Consider the following 17,593-nt stretch of genomic DNA (forward strand, 5'->3'; position numbering starts at 1 on the left):
AGCAATTCATGATAACTTTCACAAGCCAAGTAAAGCCCCTTTCCAACACCCGGGAATATCAAACAGACTAGACTAAAAGTTAAAAATATAAATCAATTCGTTCTCATTCACATGTGAACGTTAAGTTGGTTAAGTTATCTGAACCAACGAGGGACGTGACGACATGAAAACCCTTCAAATGACTTCGACGGTGCAACCTCATAACACGATTTAGCTTAAACCAAACTACCAAATCTTTCTCATGCCTTCATTATCTGCCGCAAACACAGCACATCGAATATCTGCTGTAGAAAACATGAGCTCAGCTCAACACGTCACACACTAACTATGATAAAGTGTGGTGGGGGGATTAATAACGGGATTTGTCAACGTGGCAAGCTGGATGTGGTGAGACAAATTCGTTCTGCTTTTTCACCGAAGTTTATCGACGCTATTATAGCAAAACCTTTCAATGAAAAACAGCACCTGCGTATGTTTTGGTGACATATGTGCATGAGAGACCAACACAGAGTTACAGCAGCTCTATGACAAATGGTATTAAAATATTTTACAATAAAAATTTACTTGAACATCCTACAGACCATAGACATCCAACAACCACTTCTATTATGACCCCTGCGACGTCTATCCTAATTCCTAATGAAAGCTATGGAATGAGCACTGAGCAGAGTTGATCATCAAAATCGCATCAACAGATGCGATGCCATCTTGACGTGTTGTCACTGAGCCGCCAGGTGGGGCTACATTAAACCTTTTCAGGTCACGTCACCGCTATGACGTGTTGATACCAATAGAAAGCAACTGATGGATTTCAAATATTAAACGCTGATACGAGCAAGGAATTGCAGTGAAAAGATGACGAAAACCACAAATCACAATCGACGGCTGACTTCATCAATAGAAGAAAACAAGCTGTTTTAGCGGATAGTTTGATCATGCTGTCAATAAATAGCAACCAACTGACTTGTGTAATTGTGCGGTGTCCCTCCATTCCTTGAAGACAAAAGCAAACAAGGTGTTGATGAAGCGGCAAGACTCCACCGTTTGGTTGATGGACGAGAAGTTCAAATTATTACGCAACAATCCACCGACCTCGACCTAAACACAGAGCTTTTCAGATGCCAATGTGCCACTACGTTCACTATTCCTTTGATAAGTGGCAGATCATTACAGAGGCATTGCGTCGACAGCACATGATGTGCTTTCGGGCAGAGTAGGCTAGTCTTTTATGCCGGCGGAAAAAATGAAAAAGTTCACGATAATTTGAAGAATAGACCTACAACCAAAATAAAAATATACTAAGAAATATTGGGCGTTAGATTGACTAAGCTGGGCATGGGTACTGGGTAGGCACAGGGAGTACAACTACTCAGTTCAACACAATGGTAATCTAGCGATTTAAAGTCAAAAATAATATGGCAATCAGGCCCCGAAATTGAATATTGGGCGTTGACCTTGAATGTCTGCCGAAGCCGACTCATTGGTCGGTCATAAATGACCGCCGCAAAATTCCTGACAAAAATAGAGCTAATTCAGCAAAAATATATTTTAAATTTGAATTGTTACAATTGTTTGTTTAGCGCGAACAAATACAGAGCTGAAACAATAATAGTACAGGCAATTGCTTTAAAGATCACATTTGAGTGGCGTGGTTAACGAGCTGATGGCAAAAGTAGTAATTACAGTAATTTTTACATCATTTCAACGCCTTGCAATGTTGCCTTGAAATAAAGTTGTCTGAACTTTTCGGCAGGATATGTATTCTAATTTTAACAATGAGGATTATTGCGTTACATTGATCGTTTGTTAAAAAGAAACGTCACAGAGAAGCAAGTCTCAGCTGGGTTCCGCACGTGCTTAGGCGAATGTGGCGACCTTATTCACGCTCAGGGTTGTCAGTTTGGAATAATTGATTCCAGATCTGGAATCAAAACGAACTGTCTAGTAGGGAAAAAAAATGTCTGGAATCTGGAATAATTTTTAGAAGCAAATTGGGATTGTTTAGACAAGTCTAGATTGTTTCGGTAATTGTCTTTTTTTTCATTGCATTTAGTAGCTGCAACGCGTGCGCGTAACTTTCTGCACTAGTTCCGTCTCTTTGTTTGAAACTTTGTTGCTAAATTGCACGCTCTCTGGCGCGAACGCCTGTCTGTGAGAAATGTGACGCAACCCAAGTTAGCTGACAGGACTTTCCGCACACTAACACTGGGTTATATGTCCATGTATGTTAAGTTTACTAGTTTTAATCTGTTATGTTTTTAGGTTGTTACACCGTAGTCATTGTTAAGTACGGTATTTATTGATTTTCATATTTTGTTGCATCGAAGAAGTTAGATAAGAAGTTCAAAAATCCAAGAGTAGCCTACTACATGAAGTTTATTGTAGGAAGAATATAGCTCTACGCAGTGGCGTATCCTGGTGGGTTGAGCAAGGCATTGAAGGGAAACAATAAAACTCGTGGAGGGTAATAACGTGCCGAAGGTACGCGTATTCTAGGGGGGTCCGAGGTCATGCCCCCCGGAAAATTTTTGCAAAATTACACTCAAATAATGGATTATAGTGCTTTCTGGAAACACTTTTAGGGTAATATTCGTATGAAATTTATTAGCAGATAAACAGCTATCGGTAACTTGCAGGTAGCTCTTACACGAACGGGCAAAAACTGGGCAAGGTTTCTCAGCAGGAGGCAACCCTACGTACATTTTTCAAGAATTCTAATGATACAAAGAAAAAACAGTTGCTCTTTAACTTGCTGTGTTCATTTGTTAGGATACATCGTTTAACACTGCTAATCATTTGACAAACTTTTTCAACAAGTACGCAGGCACAGATATAAAAATGGGGCAAACAAAGGCGACAAACTTCATAAAAAAAATGTGCTGGCACCATCTTATCTCAGGGATATTTTCATTTCAACAGGAAGATTCTTGCCACTACTTGTATACCGTATATATTTACAACGTACACTGCGTATTTAATGGTATTTTGTTTTAGACTTAAAATGAAATGTCTAGAATAAATTTTAGAATAATTAGAATCAAACTGACATGCAATCTGGAAGGGAAGACTGCAACTAATCTGACAACCCTGTTCACGCTGATACTGATAGAAATAGAATTTCTGCACAGAAGGGAGGTTGTTAGACTAACACTATTGTGTTAGTTAGTTAACACTAACACTATTGTGTTTCTCGGCAGCCGATTTGTAGCAAGAAATGACAGCGTGTTAGTTAGTTAAAACTAACACTATTGAGGGCTAACACTATTGAGTCACTAATGCACATTTGTCTGGACGGTCCTGACATGGAGATTTACAACCCCGCGCCGGCAGTAATCGCTTGGCACAACGATTCTATAACGCGAAAACCACGGAATAAGTTATCGTAGTTGCTTTTGTAATAAGGAAATTTGAATAGTTGTTTTCAATTGTGTTTATTGCGTCATTACACGACTGTCATTAACGCACTGATTTATTTGCAAGCAATCTGCTCCAGTATACTTCAGGGTCGGTTAATTAAGCCATCAACCATTGCAGAGTTATTCTGTTGTAGAAAATCTTCTTCTACAAACACGACTACACAGTACTGTAGTGTGATTTTGTGCAAAATCTACATGTAAAAAATATGTCCGGTTGAGATATTAAATGTCCGCTGAAAGGGCCAGTCCGGTAGGACATGCTTGACCGCCGAAAAAAAGTAAAAATTTCGAGGCCTGGGCAAGACTCGCCATGCTTCTAACTCAAACACTGTGGGTTCACACTTGGTAGATATCTCACCACAGTCACGTCAGCATCAAGTATAATGCAGGTACCCAGGCCTTGTGTGTCATAAACCGAGCTGAGTCATTCCAATCCATACCAACTCAGCCACCCATTTGAGTTTGGGGTGTTACCTTCCTTTTTGACTTGCGGGGGTAGCGAATAGCAATTTCAGAGCTCCATAACCTCTATTGTAATAAAAGACTAAAAATTGCTGTGCTGGTTCATTATAAACTATACCACACAAATCAATAGTAAAAAACAATATCTCTGAAGTCTCGATGCATAGGTTTTTAGGTGGGTCATTAAAATCCTTTTTTTGCCCGTACAAGTGGTTTTCACAATTTTTCAATGCTTCCAACACCCAAAGTCCCAAACCAATCAAAATATTTCTCTAAAACATAATTATTTTTAATATTTGGAAACTTTTCTTCTGCCAACTTGAAATTGAGAGATCGAATTGATTAACGGAGATCTAATGGGGGTCTGAAAACCCTATCAGGAAAAAAATGGCCCTTTTTACCTCTATTTTAGAAACCAAAATAACCAGAAATTTTACTGTCATGCTGGAATTCATACAAGATAAACACAATATACATTTATTCTTTCATTTTATAAAATAAAATCTTTGACTATCAAACTCCTTCACTGTAAATTTTATGTCTTTAAAATGTAACATTTTGGTCATTTTTGGCAAATAATTTCTAGTCCGTAATGTAGGTCAGCGAAAATTCAACAATGATTTATCTTGAAAATAAGTGGTACATACTATGCTTAGTGATCATAAATAGTTGAATGCTGACACTGTTGACTATTAATTTATGTTCAAAATGATGCTTTCACCCCTTTTCAATGAAAAAATATCCCCTTGCAATCAATAAGCGATTACCTATGTGGAGATAAAAAAAATAGGAAAATGATCAAACCGTTTTCAGAAAAGAAATTGTTTTTAGTTTCCACTATAATTACAAACTACGTAAAATGTTCAGGTCAATAATCGTCGAAACACCACAACAGAATTATGCAATAAAATAATCCACCTATTTAAGAACATGAATGTAGCCTGCCGTCCGAGCTGCGCATATTGATTGAGACACTATTCTGAAAAGCATTAAACCGCTGTGCTCATAGCAAGAATCCCAAACATATCTTTTGTGCCACCTTAAGAGCTCTCCTATTGACTGCCACTTCAACAGACTCTCAGCAGACACGACAATGATGCAGCACACTGAATGGACCATCTTGGAGTATAAAGTGGGACTCCAACGTTCCATGACAACAGATTACGACTTTTAACACTGGTTTGCTAAGTGAGTGAGAGTGACCGAGTGTGGATACCGGTACGCTGCAACCAGGACTGGTTGCTTTGGCAACTTGCATGCATGAGAGGCTGAGGCCTGGTAATTTCAGTAAACTATGAATACCAAATGCAGTATCAAAACAAATTGTCGACCATGAACAATTGAATATGCTAAAACAATTTTTTCAAGTAGAGGTGGGCATTTGCATTTTGCAACTTCAAAAGTAAGACGAGCACTATCGCTGCAATAAGCCAAAAGAGCGGCACTCCCACTACCATTGTGGCAGAATTAGTGGTGCGATACTGACGAGCCCAGCCTCATGGGCGAAACACGGTGTCTATCGCTGTCAATTCTTGCTACAAATCGGCTGCCGAGAAACAAAAAGTAAAGTGTTACAGCTCTCGCTACTCTAATCAAGAGTAGTGTGCGCTCCTGCGACGCGCTACTTTTGTCTTGAGCTGACACTGCAAAGCTCTATTCATGTACCTTGTGAAGTCAAATTGACCTTGAAAACAAATGATATCACATATCATATCAGTACCCCAGTCGTTTACACTGTCATATCAACATTGTTTGTATGGACCTAGGTGAAGTTATCTTCTAGCGCACCAGTGTTTCCATCAAAAATAAAAACGATTTATTTTTTTCACTTCAAATTAGAAAGTAGAAGTACAACTGCCGAGCAAATGTATAGTAAGGTGGAGTGAAAAAAATTTTTTTTTTCAAATCAAAAAATCAGATTAACCAAAAGTGGCGTATGGACCTAAAACCAACTTCTGAGAAGGTTTTGGGTTTGTGCCACCTACACCGAGGTGGCCCATAATTTTTAAAGGTCATCCGAGGGTCAAATTTCATGAAAATCCCATAACTTGGAAACCGGTTAAGCTAGAATGTTGGTTTTTGGCTTAAAAGTTCCAGGAGGTCCATGTTTATATATGCTCTAATGCAACTTTTGTCTCTATTTTAACTATATAAGCTGATAATAATAAAAAATGACGTTTTAGTTTGAAAGCTATGCAACAAAGAAGTGAAAATGCTATATTTGAACTATTTGCACCCATAGTTGTGTGTTAAGGCATAATAGGTACAAACTGACTAAGTATATACTGCTTAAAATACTTTCTAAGTAGTTGGTACAAAGGATATGCAAGCAGCAATCATGGATATATGACAAACAAACTCAATGACAAAAATAATGTAGCAAAGACTCATACGCAATAATGTTACAATGTTATTTGACATCAAGTTTCAAAATTTACATCTTTGGTTTCCATGAAATTTATAAGAAACTACTTACAATCAGGGTCGCATTATAAAAATTATCATGCGGTGAAAAAATATTGAAAACCTTCAACCTGAACGCATCAGCACTATCAAAGTCAGAAAAAATATATTTCGACTCTAATCCATTGCAAATTTGGGCAAGGCTGACTCTGCTTTGGTAAAGACCCTTGGTAAAGACCAACCTTAATCCACCACTGTTTGCAATGAGTGTTACAGAAACCATGACATCAACTCATTTATAATTACACATATCCAATAACGATACACAGCCAGGGGCTCCGAGAAGGGGGGGGAGTCGGGCAACTTTCCCCCCTAGCATAATATTGTAAAGGAAAAACAAATGCAGAGAAGGATGGATTTGAAACTGCTCAAGTAGGCTTCTTGAATGAGGCAGCTTTATTTTGAATTTCCTATCTGGCCTAGAGTCAAACCAGCGCTGCATGATCTCGAGCCGGGCGCATAACCACTGAGCTAACACCGGTGGACTTACGGTACGCCTGGCCAATGCAGTTTTTGAAGTCAAGGTTCCGTTGGTCAAGCAAAAATAGTAGGCTACACGCTTAGCCAATCGCAGCAGCACCAGTTTTTAAGTTAAAACAATAGAAAATTGATGATGCAGAAATCAGTAGGCTTAACAGGCATCAAATTTTACGTCTTGAAACAGTTTAACAATGCCTACCTTAATACAAGAATGATTCGTTCTTGATGCGATACATTTGAAGTTGCATATGCTATGATCGAAAAATACTTGGAACTGCCTATTTTATTCAAAAATTTGTTTTTTTTAAGTTGTTACACTATCATTTTAGTGGCAAAAATGGGCCCCCCTCAAACGTGCAAAAACGAAAAACTACTCGTTTTTCCTTCACAATATTATGCTAGGGGGGAAAGTTGCCCGACTTTCCCCCTCTCGTAGCTCCTGGCTGTGTATTGCCATTGGATATGTGTAATTATAAATGAGTTGATGTCATTGTTTCTGTAACACTCATTGCAAACAGTGGTGGATTAAAGTTGGCAAGGGTCTTTACCAAAGCAGAGTCAGCCTTGCCCAAATTTGCAATGGATTAGAGTAGAAATATATTTTTTCTGACTTTGATAGTCCTAATGTTTTCAGGTTGAAGGTTTTCAATATTTTTTCACCACATGATATTTTTTATAATGTGACCCTGATTGTAAGTAGTTTCTAATAAATTTCATGGAAACCAAAGATGTAAATTTTGAAACTTAATGTCAAATAGCATAGTAACATTATTGCGTATGAGTCTTTGCTACATTATTTTTGTCATTGAGTTTGTTTGTCACATATCCATGATTGTTGCTTGCATATCCTTTGTACTAACTACTTAGAAAGTATTTTAAGCAGCACTTAGTCAGTTTGTACCTATTATGCTTTAACACATAACTATGGGTGCAAATAGTTCAAATATAGCATTTTCAATTCTCCACGTTACATAGCTTTCAAACTAAAACGTCATTTTTTATTATTATCAGCTTATATAGTTAAAATAGAGACAAAAGTTGCATTAGAGCATATATAAACATGGACCTCCTGGAACTTTTAAGCCAAAAACCAACATTCTAGCTTAACCGGTTTCCAAGTTATGGGATTTTCATGAAATTTGACCCTCGGATGACCTTTAAAAATTATGGGCCACCTCGGTGTAGGTGGCACAAACCCAAAACCTTCTCAGAAGTTGGTTTTAGGTCCATACGCCAATTTTAGTTAATCTGATTTTTTGATTTGAAAAAAAAAATTTTTTTCACTCCACCCTAAATTGTATAGCCACTAACTACAGCTATATACATTGGAAAAAAGCAGTGTCGCTGTTCTAACAAAAATGTAGGGCCGCTTCAACTATCAAAAAGGTTGTGGCGCTACAACCAATCTCTGCTTTTAAGTAACATATACCGGTACTCATTTGCATATATGATAGCCTACATAATATTAATAATAAAAGCCGTTACTCACTGATTTGAAATGATCCTTTGACTTATGGGTTGCCGATGAAAAATTCAAATACTTTTGAAATAAATGTATGAAGAAAAAGAGTGTTGTGAAACAGCCCAGCATAAATGTGAACAACAAAATACCTAAAATAAAACAGCAATGTCAATTTATAGAGAAAAACTGTTAGCATACATAGAAACAGTATATATGATAAATAATGTTAATGTACCAGTAGCCTACTATAAAAATTGTTCAATACCAAGCAGAGCGAATTCCATCAAATGCAGTCCCTTGTCTTTAAAAACGTTTACAGGATGTTTTACCTTAGTTGAGATCACCTAAAAGTTCAGAAAAACATGCAAAAACAATAAATCAGTAATACTTGAAACGGTAATAAATTTGATAAGTTGACTTTTTGGAATTTGAACAAAGGTAGCTTGGGCATTATGTAAACAACGCAAAACCGGCAGTTTTCTGAAAAGCCCTTTTAAAATGCTTTTTAACGGAATTAACAAAATGGCTCTCTCTGCCTCAGACACGAAGAGGCGTGCCCGACTGCCCGCCATGGGAGCGCAACCTTACCCGGTGGATGGTTAAAAAAATTTTTTCAGTCGCCATTTTTTGTAATTGTTTCCTTTTACCATTTTTCATACAAATTCAGGCTGTTACGTACCAGCTGGATGGAAAGAAAAACAAATTCATTTAGCACCCAACAAATAGACAATAACTGGGGTCTGATTAACAACATCAACCATTCAACCTAAGAAAATTAAGATATTTCGAACATAGAGCAAGAAACATCTTGTTGAAAAATTTAATGTTGGCTGGGATGGTGCAAGGCAAATGAACAAAAAGATGACAAAAAATAAAATATTTTGACAATATCAAGCATATTATGGGAATAAAAATTATGCCAGAAGTACTAGCAAAAACAAAAAACAGAAGGAATTCATATGGAAAGCCACAGCTGATTAAACATTTTGATTAATATGTTAAAGAAGAACAATGTTGCAAATTTGTAAAACGTTGTACTGTGCTGCTAAATATTCTGTGTTGGTCGTACTACACCTTTTTGAAAAAAACAAAAACAATTTGAAATTTTTTTATTGGACGCAATGGGGTTGACCAACGTTACAGGCAACCTCTGTAGTCAATTACACTGGACGACAAATTTTTTGAAAAATTTTGTTCATCAAAATAATTTCAGAGTGTTTTTGTATGTTTTTTGGGTCGCTGATTACAAAAATGGCAGCAAAACTTTTGTGATGTCAATGATTCTGTCACAAATTATAATTTTATAAAATCATGATTTCAAGTTACTATTATATGTATTAAAAATAGCTCTTATATGGCGTAAAAATTCGGAATCACATCTAAAAAAACACAAAAAACATAGTAAGACAATCAGCATGAACAGTTGAACACCTAATCAAAAATGCACATTGGAAAGTGTTTGTATGTTGTATCAACTTCCCGTACCAAACTCGAAACATTATCTCCTACTTCATCCCATCTCCTTTGGCAGCACTTTTCCGTAACTAAAATGTCTTGATGAAACCGTTCACCATGCTCCTCGCTTACATTTCCCAAGTTATCCCAGAAGCTTTGTATTTTTTCAGATTCTAACCTAATTGCCTAAAATTTCAACACTATCAAAGTTCCAATATATTTTTGGAATCTGGTGTTTGAAAATTTTTGACTTGGTTGAACAAACAAGCGTTGATTTAGCCTACAGGGTGAACAGAAAGTAAAGTAAACAATATCACACCAAATTTGGTGTGATATTGTTTACTTTATTTCAAATGCTTTTTCACACTGTGCAATGCGCATCCTATTGGATCACCAATTGAGCCATAAGAAAGTTTGATGAAAAGTTTAGCAACGAAGTTTTGTTTTTGAACAAAAAGACTTAGGAATTTTTTTCATTTTATGATTAAACATACTGAAAGTCACTTGTATGGCCATTAATATGCTAAATATCTTGCTAAACTCTCTAAAATTCAGGTTTAATTCTAAGCATTAATTGTAAGGTCTAAAAGAGCCAAAAAGAAGCCATCATCCAGCTCCATCGTGCGAGAAAACCACCGCTGAGATCATTAAGCTTTTAAAAGTTGCCAAATCCACCGTTTAACATGTTGTGAATACATTTAAGAAACTTGGTACATCTGAAGATCGTCCTAAGACTGGAACACCTTGCACTGCTCGAACAAAGAAAGTGGTTAAGGCTGTCTGAGAAAGGGTGAGGAGAAACCCTAACAGATCCATCCATCAAATGGCCAAAGACATGAATGTGAGCAACACTTCAATGAAAACCATTGTGGAAAAGGATCTTCAATTGTCTTCTTATAAGATGAGAAAACGGCAGTTCCTTACTCCAAGAGCAAAAGACAAAAAAACTCTTTACAATTGTAGTTCAGTTCCATAATCAGAATGATAAAATTTATGCAAAGTCTTCAGCAGATATTAAAGATTCTGTGAGAACACTTTACTGCCATCAGAAACCGTCTTCTGTCATGGTGTGAGCCACCATCTCCAAAACTTGGAAGTCTCATATGATTTTTGTGGAACAAGGAGTTAAAATCAATTCAGATCGCTACGTCAACAATATTTTGGTTCTAGCCCTTGAAGAGATTACATTACTAAGATCAGCCCTTTAAATTCTAACAAGATGGTGCATTATCCTACTCTAAAAAAAGACTCAGGACTGGTGCTCATGTCAACTTCCAAGATTCCAGAGCAAGGAAACTTTTGGACTTTTGTGTGTGGTTGCTACTGAGGACAAAGCCCATTTTCTGTTGCTCGCCCAAGTGTTGGTGCTCTGAAGCAATCACTCCTGTGGAAATGGGCCAAAATACCCCAGGAGGAACTAAGTGCCTTGGTTGAAAACTTCTGACAAAGAACTGAGAGAATTATCCCAGTGAAGGGTGGCACATTGACAAAAAAAATAATTATTCCCAGTATTGTAACCTTTCATTAGCAAATACCCACCTCTGATAACACTGGTCAAAAAAAATGGTTTTCTTGCATGGGCTTTGAGAACTGATTTAGGGTAATTTTGAGGTGCTGAATCCGAAACTGAGCTTAGATTTCCTCCATCACATCAAGTTTTTTTGCAATCTACATGTTGTAGGCCTATACTGATGAACACGTAAAATTTGCTCATTCACTCACGAGTTTGACACCTGGTCTCAAGGAAAAAATGCTAAACTCAAATTTGGTGTGGCAATGGTTTAGAGAGAACCGCAAAATCACGTAGATGACTGCTACTTCTGCCTTGTAAACGTCAAGGGATTTCATACGAAAAACAAGCATCACTTGCAATGCCCCAGCATACCATCTGCTATACGACGGTTCTCCACAGTGATGAAATATCCGTACCCATTTTCACCAATCTCCCATACTCTGAGTTGACTTCTTCCACGCCTTCATCCAGTTCTTATGGAGAAGAGGATAAAGCACATGAGGCATGGGATGCTGATCGAATTTCTCTGTATAGCCAGCCAGAATTAAACGATCTTATCTGAGATTTAAATTTGCCAAAGCAATCTGCTGAACTGCTGGCTTCCAGGCTACAGGAGAAACGTCTTCTCAAAACCGGTACAAGCGTTTCATTTTATCGGGACAGAGAGGCCAAATTGAGAAAGTACTTCCACTCGGACGGTCAACTTGTTCACTGCACAGATGTTGAGGGGCTTCTTCTTTTCATGGGTTTACGACTTTACGTGCATATCATTCAAATGACTGGAGACTTTTTATTGATAGCTCGAAAAGAAGCCTAAAATGTGTCTTGCTCCATAATGGGAACAAGTATGGATCCATACCTATAGGACCTTTTGTCTCCCTGAAGGAGAACTACGCAAACATCAAGGTTGTGCTAGAAAGATTAAAATACTGCAATCACCAGTGGTTGATTTGCGTGGATCTTAAAATGGTGAATTTCTTATTGGGACAACAAGGAAGTCACACAAAGTATCCTTCCTTTTTATACTGTTGGGATAGTAGAGCCAACAAAGAACATTGGGTAAGAAAAGAATGGCCACCAAGAAATACGATGACACCTGGAGATAAGAATATCATAAACAACCCGCTGGTTGATCGGAAAAAGATCACTCTACCACCATTGCACATCAAACTTGGACTAATGAAGCAGTTTGTCAAAGCACTTGATCGTTCTGGGGACTGTTTTGGCTACATAGGCTGAAAAATTCCTGGCTTTAGCTATAAGAAAAAAGCAGGGATATTTGATGGGCCTCAGATTAGAACATTGCTCAAAGACCAGCACTTCGTGACTACCATGGCCACCATCGAGGCTCGAGCTTGAAATGCATTTGCTAATGTGGTTCATAACTTCCTTGGGAAATCAGAAAGATGACAATTACAGAGAAATGGTGCAAGGAGCTTCTCACCAGCCTGCACGAACTTGGGAGTAGGGTGAGCATTAAAGTTCACTACTTGCACAGCCACCTGAGCGAGTTTCCAGAGAACCTTGGCGACGTAAGTGAGGACCAGGGCTAGGGTGTGACAGCCGCCCCGACCTTTTCAGAATTTGCCTACCTTTTTTTGGTGGTGAGGTTTTACCTGTATAACATTCCTGTAAAGTTTTAAAAAAATTGGTCAAGGTTTAGAGGTGGCCCGTGGCCACTAAAGTTTTTGGGGGGTGCGCGATGCATTTTTAGGGGTGCCATTGCTATATCTCGGCTCCTGGACATGATAGAAGGTCGTGCTATAGCTCAATCGATGCAGAATAAGCAAATTTGTATTAGACTTGTGAAGAAACTATTTGCCTAAAAGGTGTAGTTTGCGAGTTATTTGAGAAAAACGCGTTTTTTGTAAAAAATTTGTGAAAAATTGTTACATATGAATTGAATGTTTTACCATTTTCACTTTTTTTCTTCTTAGGAACACCTGGAGAAGTACAAAAGCTGTACCTCTTCAAAGTTTAAACCTAAGTTACCTCATGTTTTGCTTTGTTAGAAGCATAGAAACTGAACACTAACATGGTGTTTACTGTATAGGCAATTTTTATGGTGGTAAGTGCTAATTTATATTACATGCTATGTCAAAGTTTAAAGATCCAAGGTATTATTTGCTTGACACAATTCCTGGTGAAGAAAATAAAGTCATTACTGGTTCACGACTCCCTACTTGTCGTCAGGTCCTGCTGTGCTTTCTTGCTCATCATTCCACTACAACAAATACCTTGAGAAATGCTGCTAACGAAGCTGTTAAAGCAGTACTACCCTTTTACGAACATGCAAATGATGCAAGAATACCTCACTTGCAATCTCATAAGATGGCAGAGGAAGTGATTAAGCTGTTTAGTGAAATGAAGGCTATCCTAAAAAGAGAAACCTGGTACAGAATGGACGATTTACAGCAACATAGAATTGAGGATTACAAAGAGTAACTAAACTCCACAATAAAGTTATGGCCAAGGAATGTGTTAAAGAACATGAGTAATGAAGAAGATAAAGCATGTTTACTGAGTATGATGACAGACAGGGTTGCAAGTATGAGCACGAGCAGTGTTGATATGGTTCTCACTACCACAGAAAGGAAGGTCAATAGAAGGAAGGAGTCGGAGAAAAAACGGAGAAGAAAGGAATGTTTAAGACGAGAAGCAGCTGAAAAGTCATTTCATATTGTTGAGGATGATGTAGACATTGAGGATCAAGATGATTCTGAAGAGATAGCTCACTGCTCCAACAGGCCACACAAAAGGACTGTGAAGACTGGTACATCAGCATTCTGGCCACATGATATCCTCAATTCTTCCACAGTAGTGGAAGCAGCTGTACGTAACCGCATCAGCCCTACATCTTTAGCAGCACTTACATTACCGCTACAGAAGGTGATGTTTCCAAAGTTAATCTCAGCTACAGAACAGCTCACAGGTAGGAAAGTTAACATTGCATTTAATTGTAGTGTTTGTTAATAAATGACTTCATCCACTACATCTGTTATCTTGCTTCAAAGGTACAAGTTGCAGTCAGTGGTTACGATAGCTTCAAAGATAAAAGAATCGTGGTCTCCTCATTCAGCTTGTTGTATATTCCTATGTGCCATGGTGGCTAACCGCTTCTGTGTCAACTTCTGCTCCTTGCAACGACCTAGAACTTATCAACAACCTTCTTGAGTATGAAGAAATCGAAAGCAGTATGGCCAAAGCAGCTCTTAAAGCTCTAAAGGGGCACATGTGGTATCTTAGTGAAAAACCTATACCCCTTTGCTTCCCCTTTTCGATAGCAGCGTGTCTGACAAGACAAAGCAAAAATTGTTCAAAAACTGACAAGCTTCGAAGATCCTGGACATTCTTTGAAAAGAGGAAGTGATTTTGGCAAACCCTCCTTTCTTTCCGTTCCTACAAAACAAACAGATGACTTGAGCTTCTTTGTTGGAGAAGATTCTTGGAGCTTCTTCAGAATCTTGAGGATTGATACGACCTTTTTAAGTGTTGGTGTTGTCGATTGGTGCCAGAACGGCAGCAACTGTGAAGCAAGGAAACGGGTTTTAAATCTTTGTGTTGTTAATGATGCAGCAGAAAGGGGTGTCAAACTGTGCCAAGACTTTATTGACACTACTGTACTAAGACAGAAGTTTCATTTCAAAATATTCTTCAAGTATTTGAGAACAGCAGAAATTCTATGCCCAATCAGCGTAAACAAAAGTTACATCCATCTCGGTGTTGGTTTCTTACATTGTGATTTTTATTATCGCTGTTCCTCGCTTTCAAATGTATTTTGTAATTTCGTTTAACATTAAGTAAACATGTGAATACATCATTTCATTGATTTTCCATATATGTTTTAACCCAAGAAGAAAAGGTGCTTAAACATTTTTCTCACAAATATGCAAAAAACGGGTTTTTCTCAAATAACTCAAAAACTACACATTTTAGACTGAACATTTGTTCACAAGTCTGATATAAACTTGCTTATTTTGCATCGATTGAGCTATAGCATGACCTTCTATCATGTCTACGAGCTGAGATATAGCAAAAACACCCCTAAAAATGTATCACACACCCCCCAAAAACTTTAGTGGCCACGGGCCACCTCTAAACCTTGACCAATTTTTTTGAAACTTTACAGGAATGTTATACAGGTAAAACCTCACCACCAAAAAAAAGGTAGGCTCTGTGAAACCAAGTTTTAAAAATCATGGGGCGGCTGTCACACCCTAACCAGGGCGAGCGTTTCCATCAGGACATCAAAGTGATGGAAGAACGTTACCAAGGTCGATGGAACTGCAACATAATGGCAGATTACTGCTGGGGTTTGATGAGAGATGTCCCTGATGCAGTTCATAAGAGATCAGCTACAAAAAGAAAAATTTTGATGTCTTAACGTGACTGCGTTTGTTTGTACCAAGATATGCTTTGGATTTTTACAGCACTATGCAAATGGTTTTTAGGTGACAGCATTACCTTTTCTTGCATATGTTTAGTTTAAATCTGCAAATTCAATTACGTGAGAAAGACAAATAACTAAGAAAAAATCAGCTTTTCGGTGGTGCCTTACCTGTGATGAGCACAATGCTTCAAATTGTACTTTTTCAAATATATTTCATTTATTTAGTGTTTGTATACTGCAGTCAATAATGATCGAAGAGGGTGCAATCACAAAAATAGTTTTGGAAAAGCATTCTTAAGGGAACAGCTGCCTCCCATTGCAAACATTATTCCATTTCAGCTACGGGTGCTTAAACGCAACATAAACTTTATAACTTAAATCGGTAAAAATATCAATTTAAAAAAGTTTTCATATCTCAAAAACGTGATGTGATGAGCAAAAACTAACACCAGATTCGAATTCAGCGCCCCCAAATTACCCTAAATCCATTGAAAAACTCCATGCAAGAAAAGTTGTGTTGACCCGTGTAATGGATAACTTTTGGATTACAGTAAGTGCGTAGAGAAAAAACGGGTCTGCTACTATCCGGCGAATCCGATTCGGCGAGTTCCCTAATCGGCAACAGCCTTTTTCGGTGAGTTCCCTATTCGGCAATTTTTTGAAAATCCAACAACGCTTTCTGTAAATATTACGATTGAATATTATTCAATATTTAGACATTGAATGAATGTAAACTGTTAGGCTAATTGGGTTCTTTGAACAAATCGAATGGCTTTTGCAAATGTTTCTCAGCTACAACCTATACCTGGTCAGCAAAAGTTCCCTTTTGTGCACAATTTCAAAGCCTGACGACACTAAAACCATGTAATTACCTTTACATTACATTCAAAAGTTTTGTTGACATCAAAAAATCTTTGACTGTTTTGAGTTACACCACCGTTTTGTGAAAAAAGTTGTTTTGATGTAAAATATATTTGAAATATCATATAAAATCAAAAAATAGCTTATTTAAAACAGCTCCAAATGGGAGGTGGTATACAAGTCCCCCCCCCCCTTGGTAACTCATGACAAAGACAGAACTCAACCAAACATATAGGGTGAAACTACTTTACCTTTGCTTTACTGTTCACACACTCCAATCCACATGTTTTGGTCAATTCCTCTCTGTCGAGTTGCCAAGGGGGGGGGGGGGGGGGGGGAGACTTGTATACCAGCTCCATAAATGAATGACATGACAAATGACATAAACATGACGCAAAGAAAGTGGATGACGTAGGATATATACATGTCAATTTTATGTGAGCAAACATTTTAATTTAATAGTTCAAACATTTTTCGCTAAAATTAATTTTAATATATTTTTCTTTATTGGAGCAAAAGAAACGATATTGAGGAATAAAATACAAAATTCTCTAAATAAACAGAAGGCGTGGTTGGATTTTCAAAAAATCTCTAAATAGGAAACTTGCCGAAAAAGGCTGTTGCTGAATAGGGAACTCGTCGAAATGGGCCATTCCGTGAAAAAATGGTGATAGGAAATAATCATTGGTAAACAAAAACATCAGTAAAAGGTAAGATCAAAGATAGTACAGTCCAAATCGTTTAAGCGCATAGTCAATTTGTCAAGCTTTTTTATGCGCTTAAACGGTATATGCGCTTAACCGTTTACATTGTTTGACAGTATCCTATACTAGGGTGTGTCATATTTTTTGATTTTTAGAATCTGTATAAATATTCTCTCGGCTACCCCAACAAATGGTGCAAATATATGCCTAGTACTGGGGAAAAAAGTTTTAGCAATATTGAAGTTTGTTTACCTACATCATTTTGCATTTGAAATTTCGAGAAAATTTGAAGTTTTTTCAATTTTTTTAAAAATTAAAAAAAATTGAAAAAACATTTAAAACACAGCAACACATCGTAAAACACGTAGATAATTGTTGCACAACTAC

The 17,593-nt window shown here is 37.5% G+C and overlaps 1 protein-coding gene across 1 annotated transcript in view; it reads right to left on the reverse strand.

Moving 5' to 3' along the window:
* The window catches only part of LOC145778886 (uncharacterized), a 46,691-nt gene that overhangs the window by 12,904 nt on the left and 16,194 nt on the right, over positions 1–17,593 (reverse strand). Inside the window, exons 2-3 of the mRNA XM_082590477.1 lie at positions 8,311–8,432; positions 965–1,098 (exon numbers count right to left, since the gene is read on the reverse strand). Coding sequence (XP_082446603.1) covers positions 965–1,098; positions 8,311–8,432 — 256 coding nt within the window. The remainder of the gene's footprint in view (positions 1–964; positions 1,099–8,310; positions 8,433–17,593) is intronic.

Source organism: Aplidium turbinatum, chromosome 10 (assembly GCF_918807975.1).
Source record: "Aplidium turbinatum chromosome 10, kaAplTurb1.1, whole genome shotgun sequence".
Taxonomy (NCBI): Eukaryota; Metazoa; Chordata; class Ascidiacea; order Aplousobranchia; family Polyclinidae; genus Aplidium; species Aplidium turbinatum.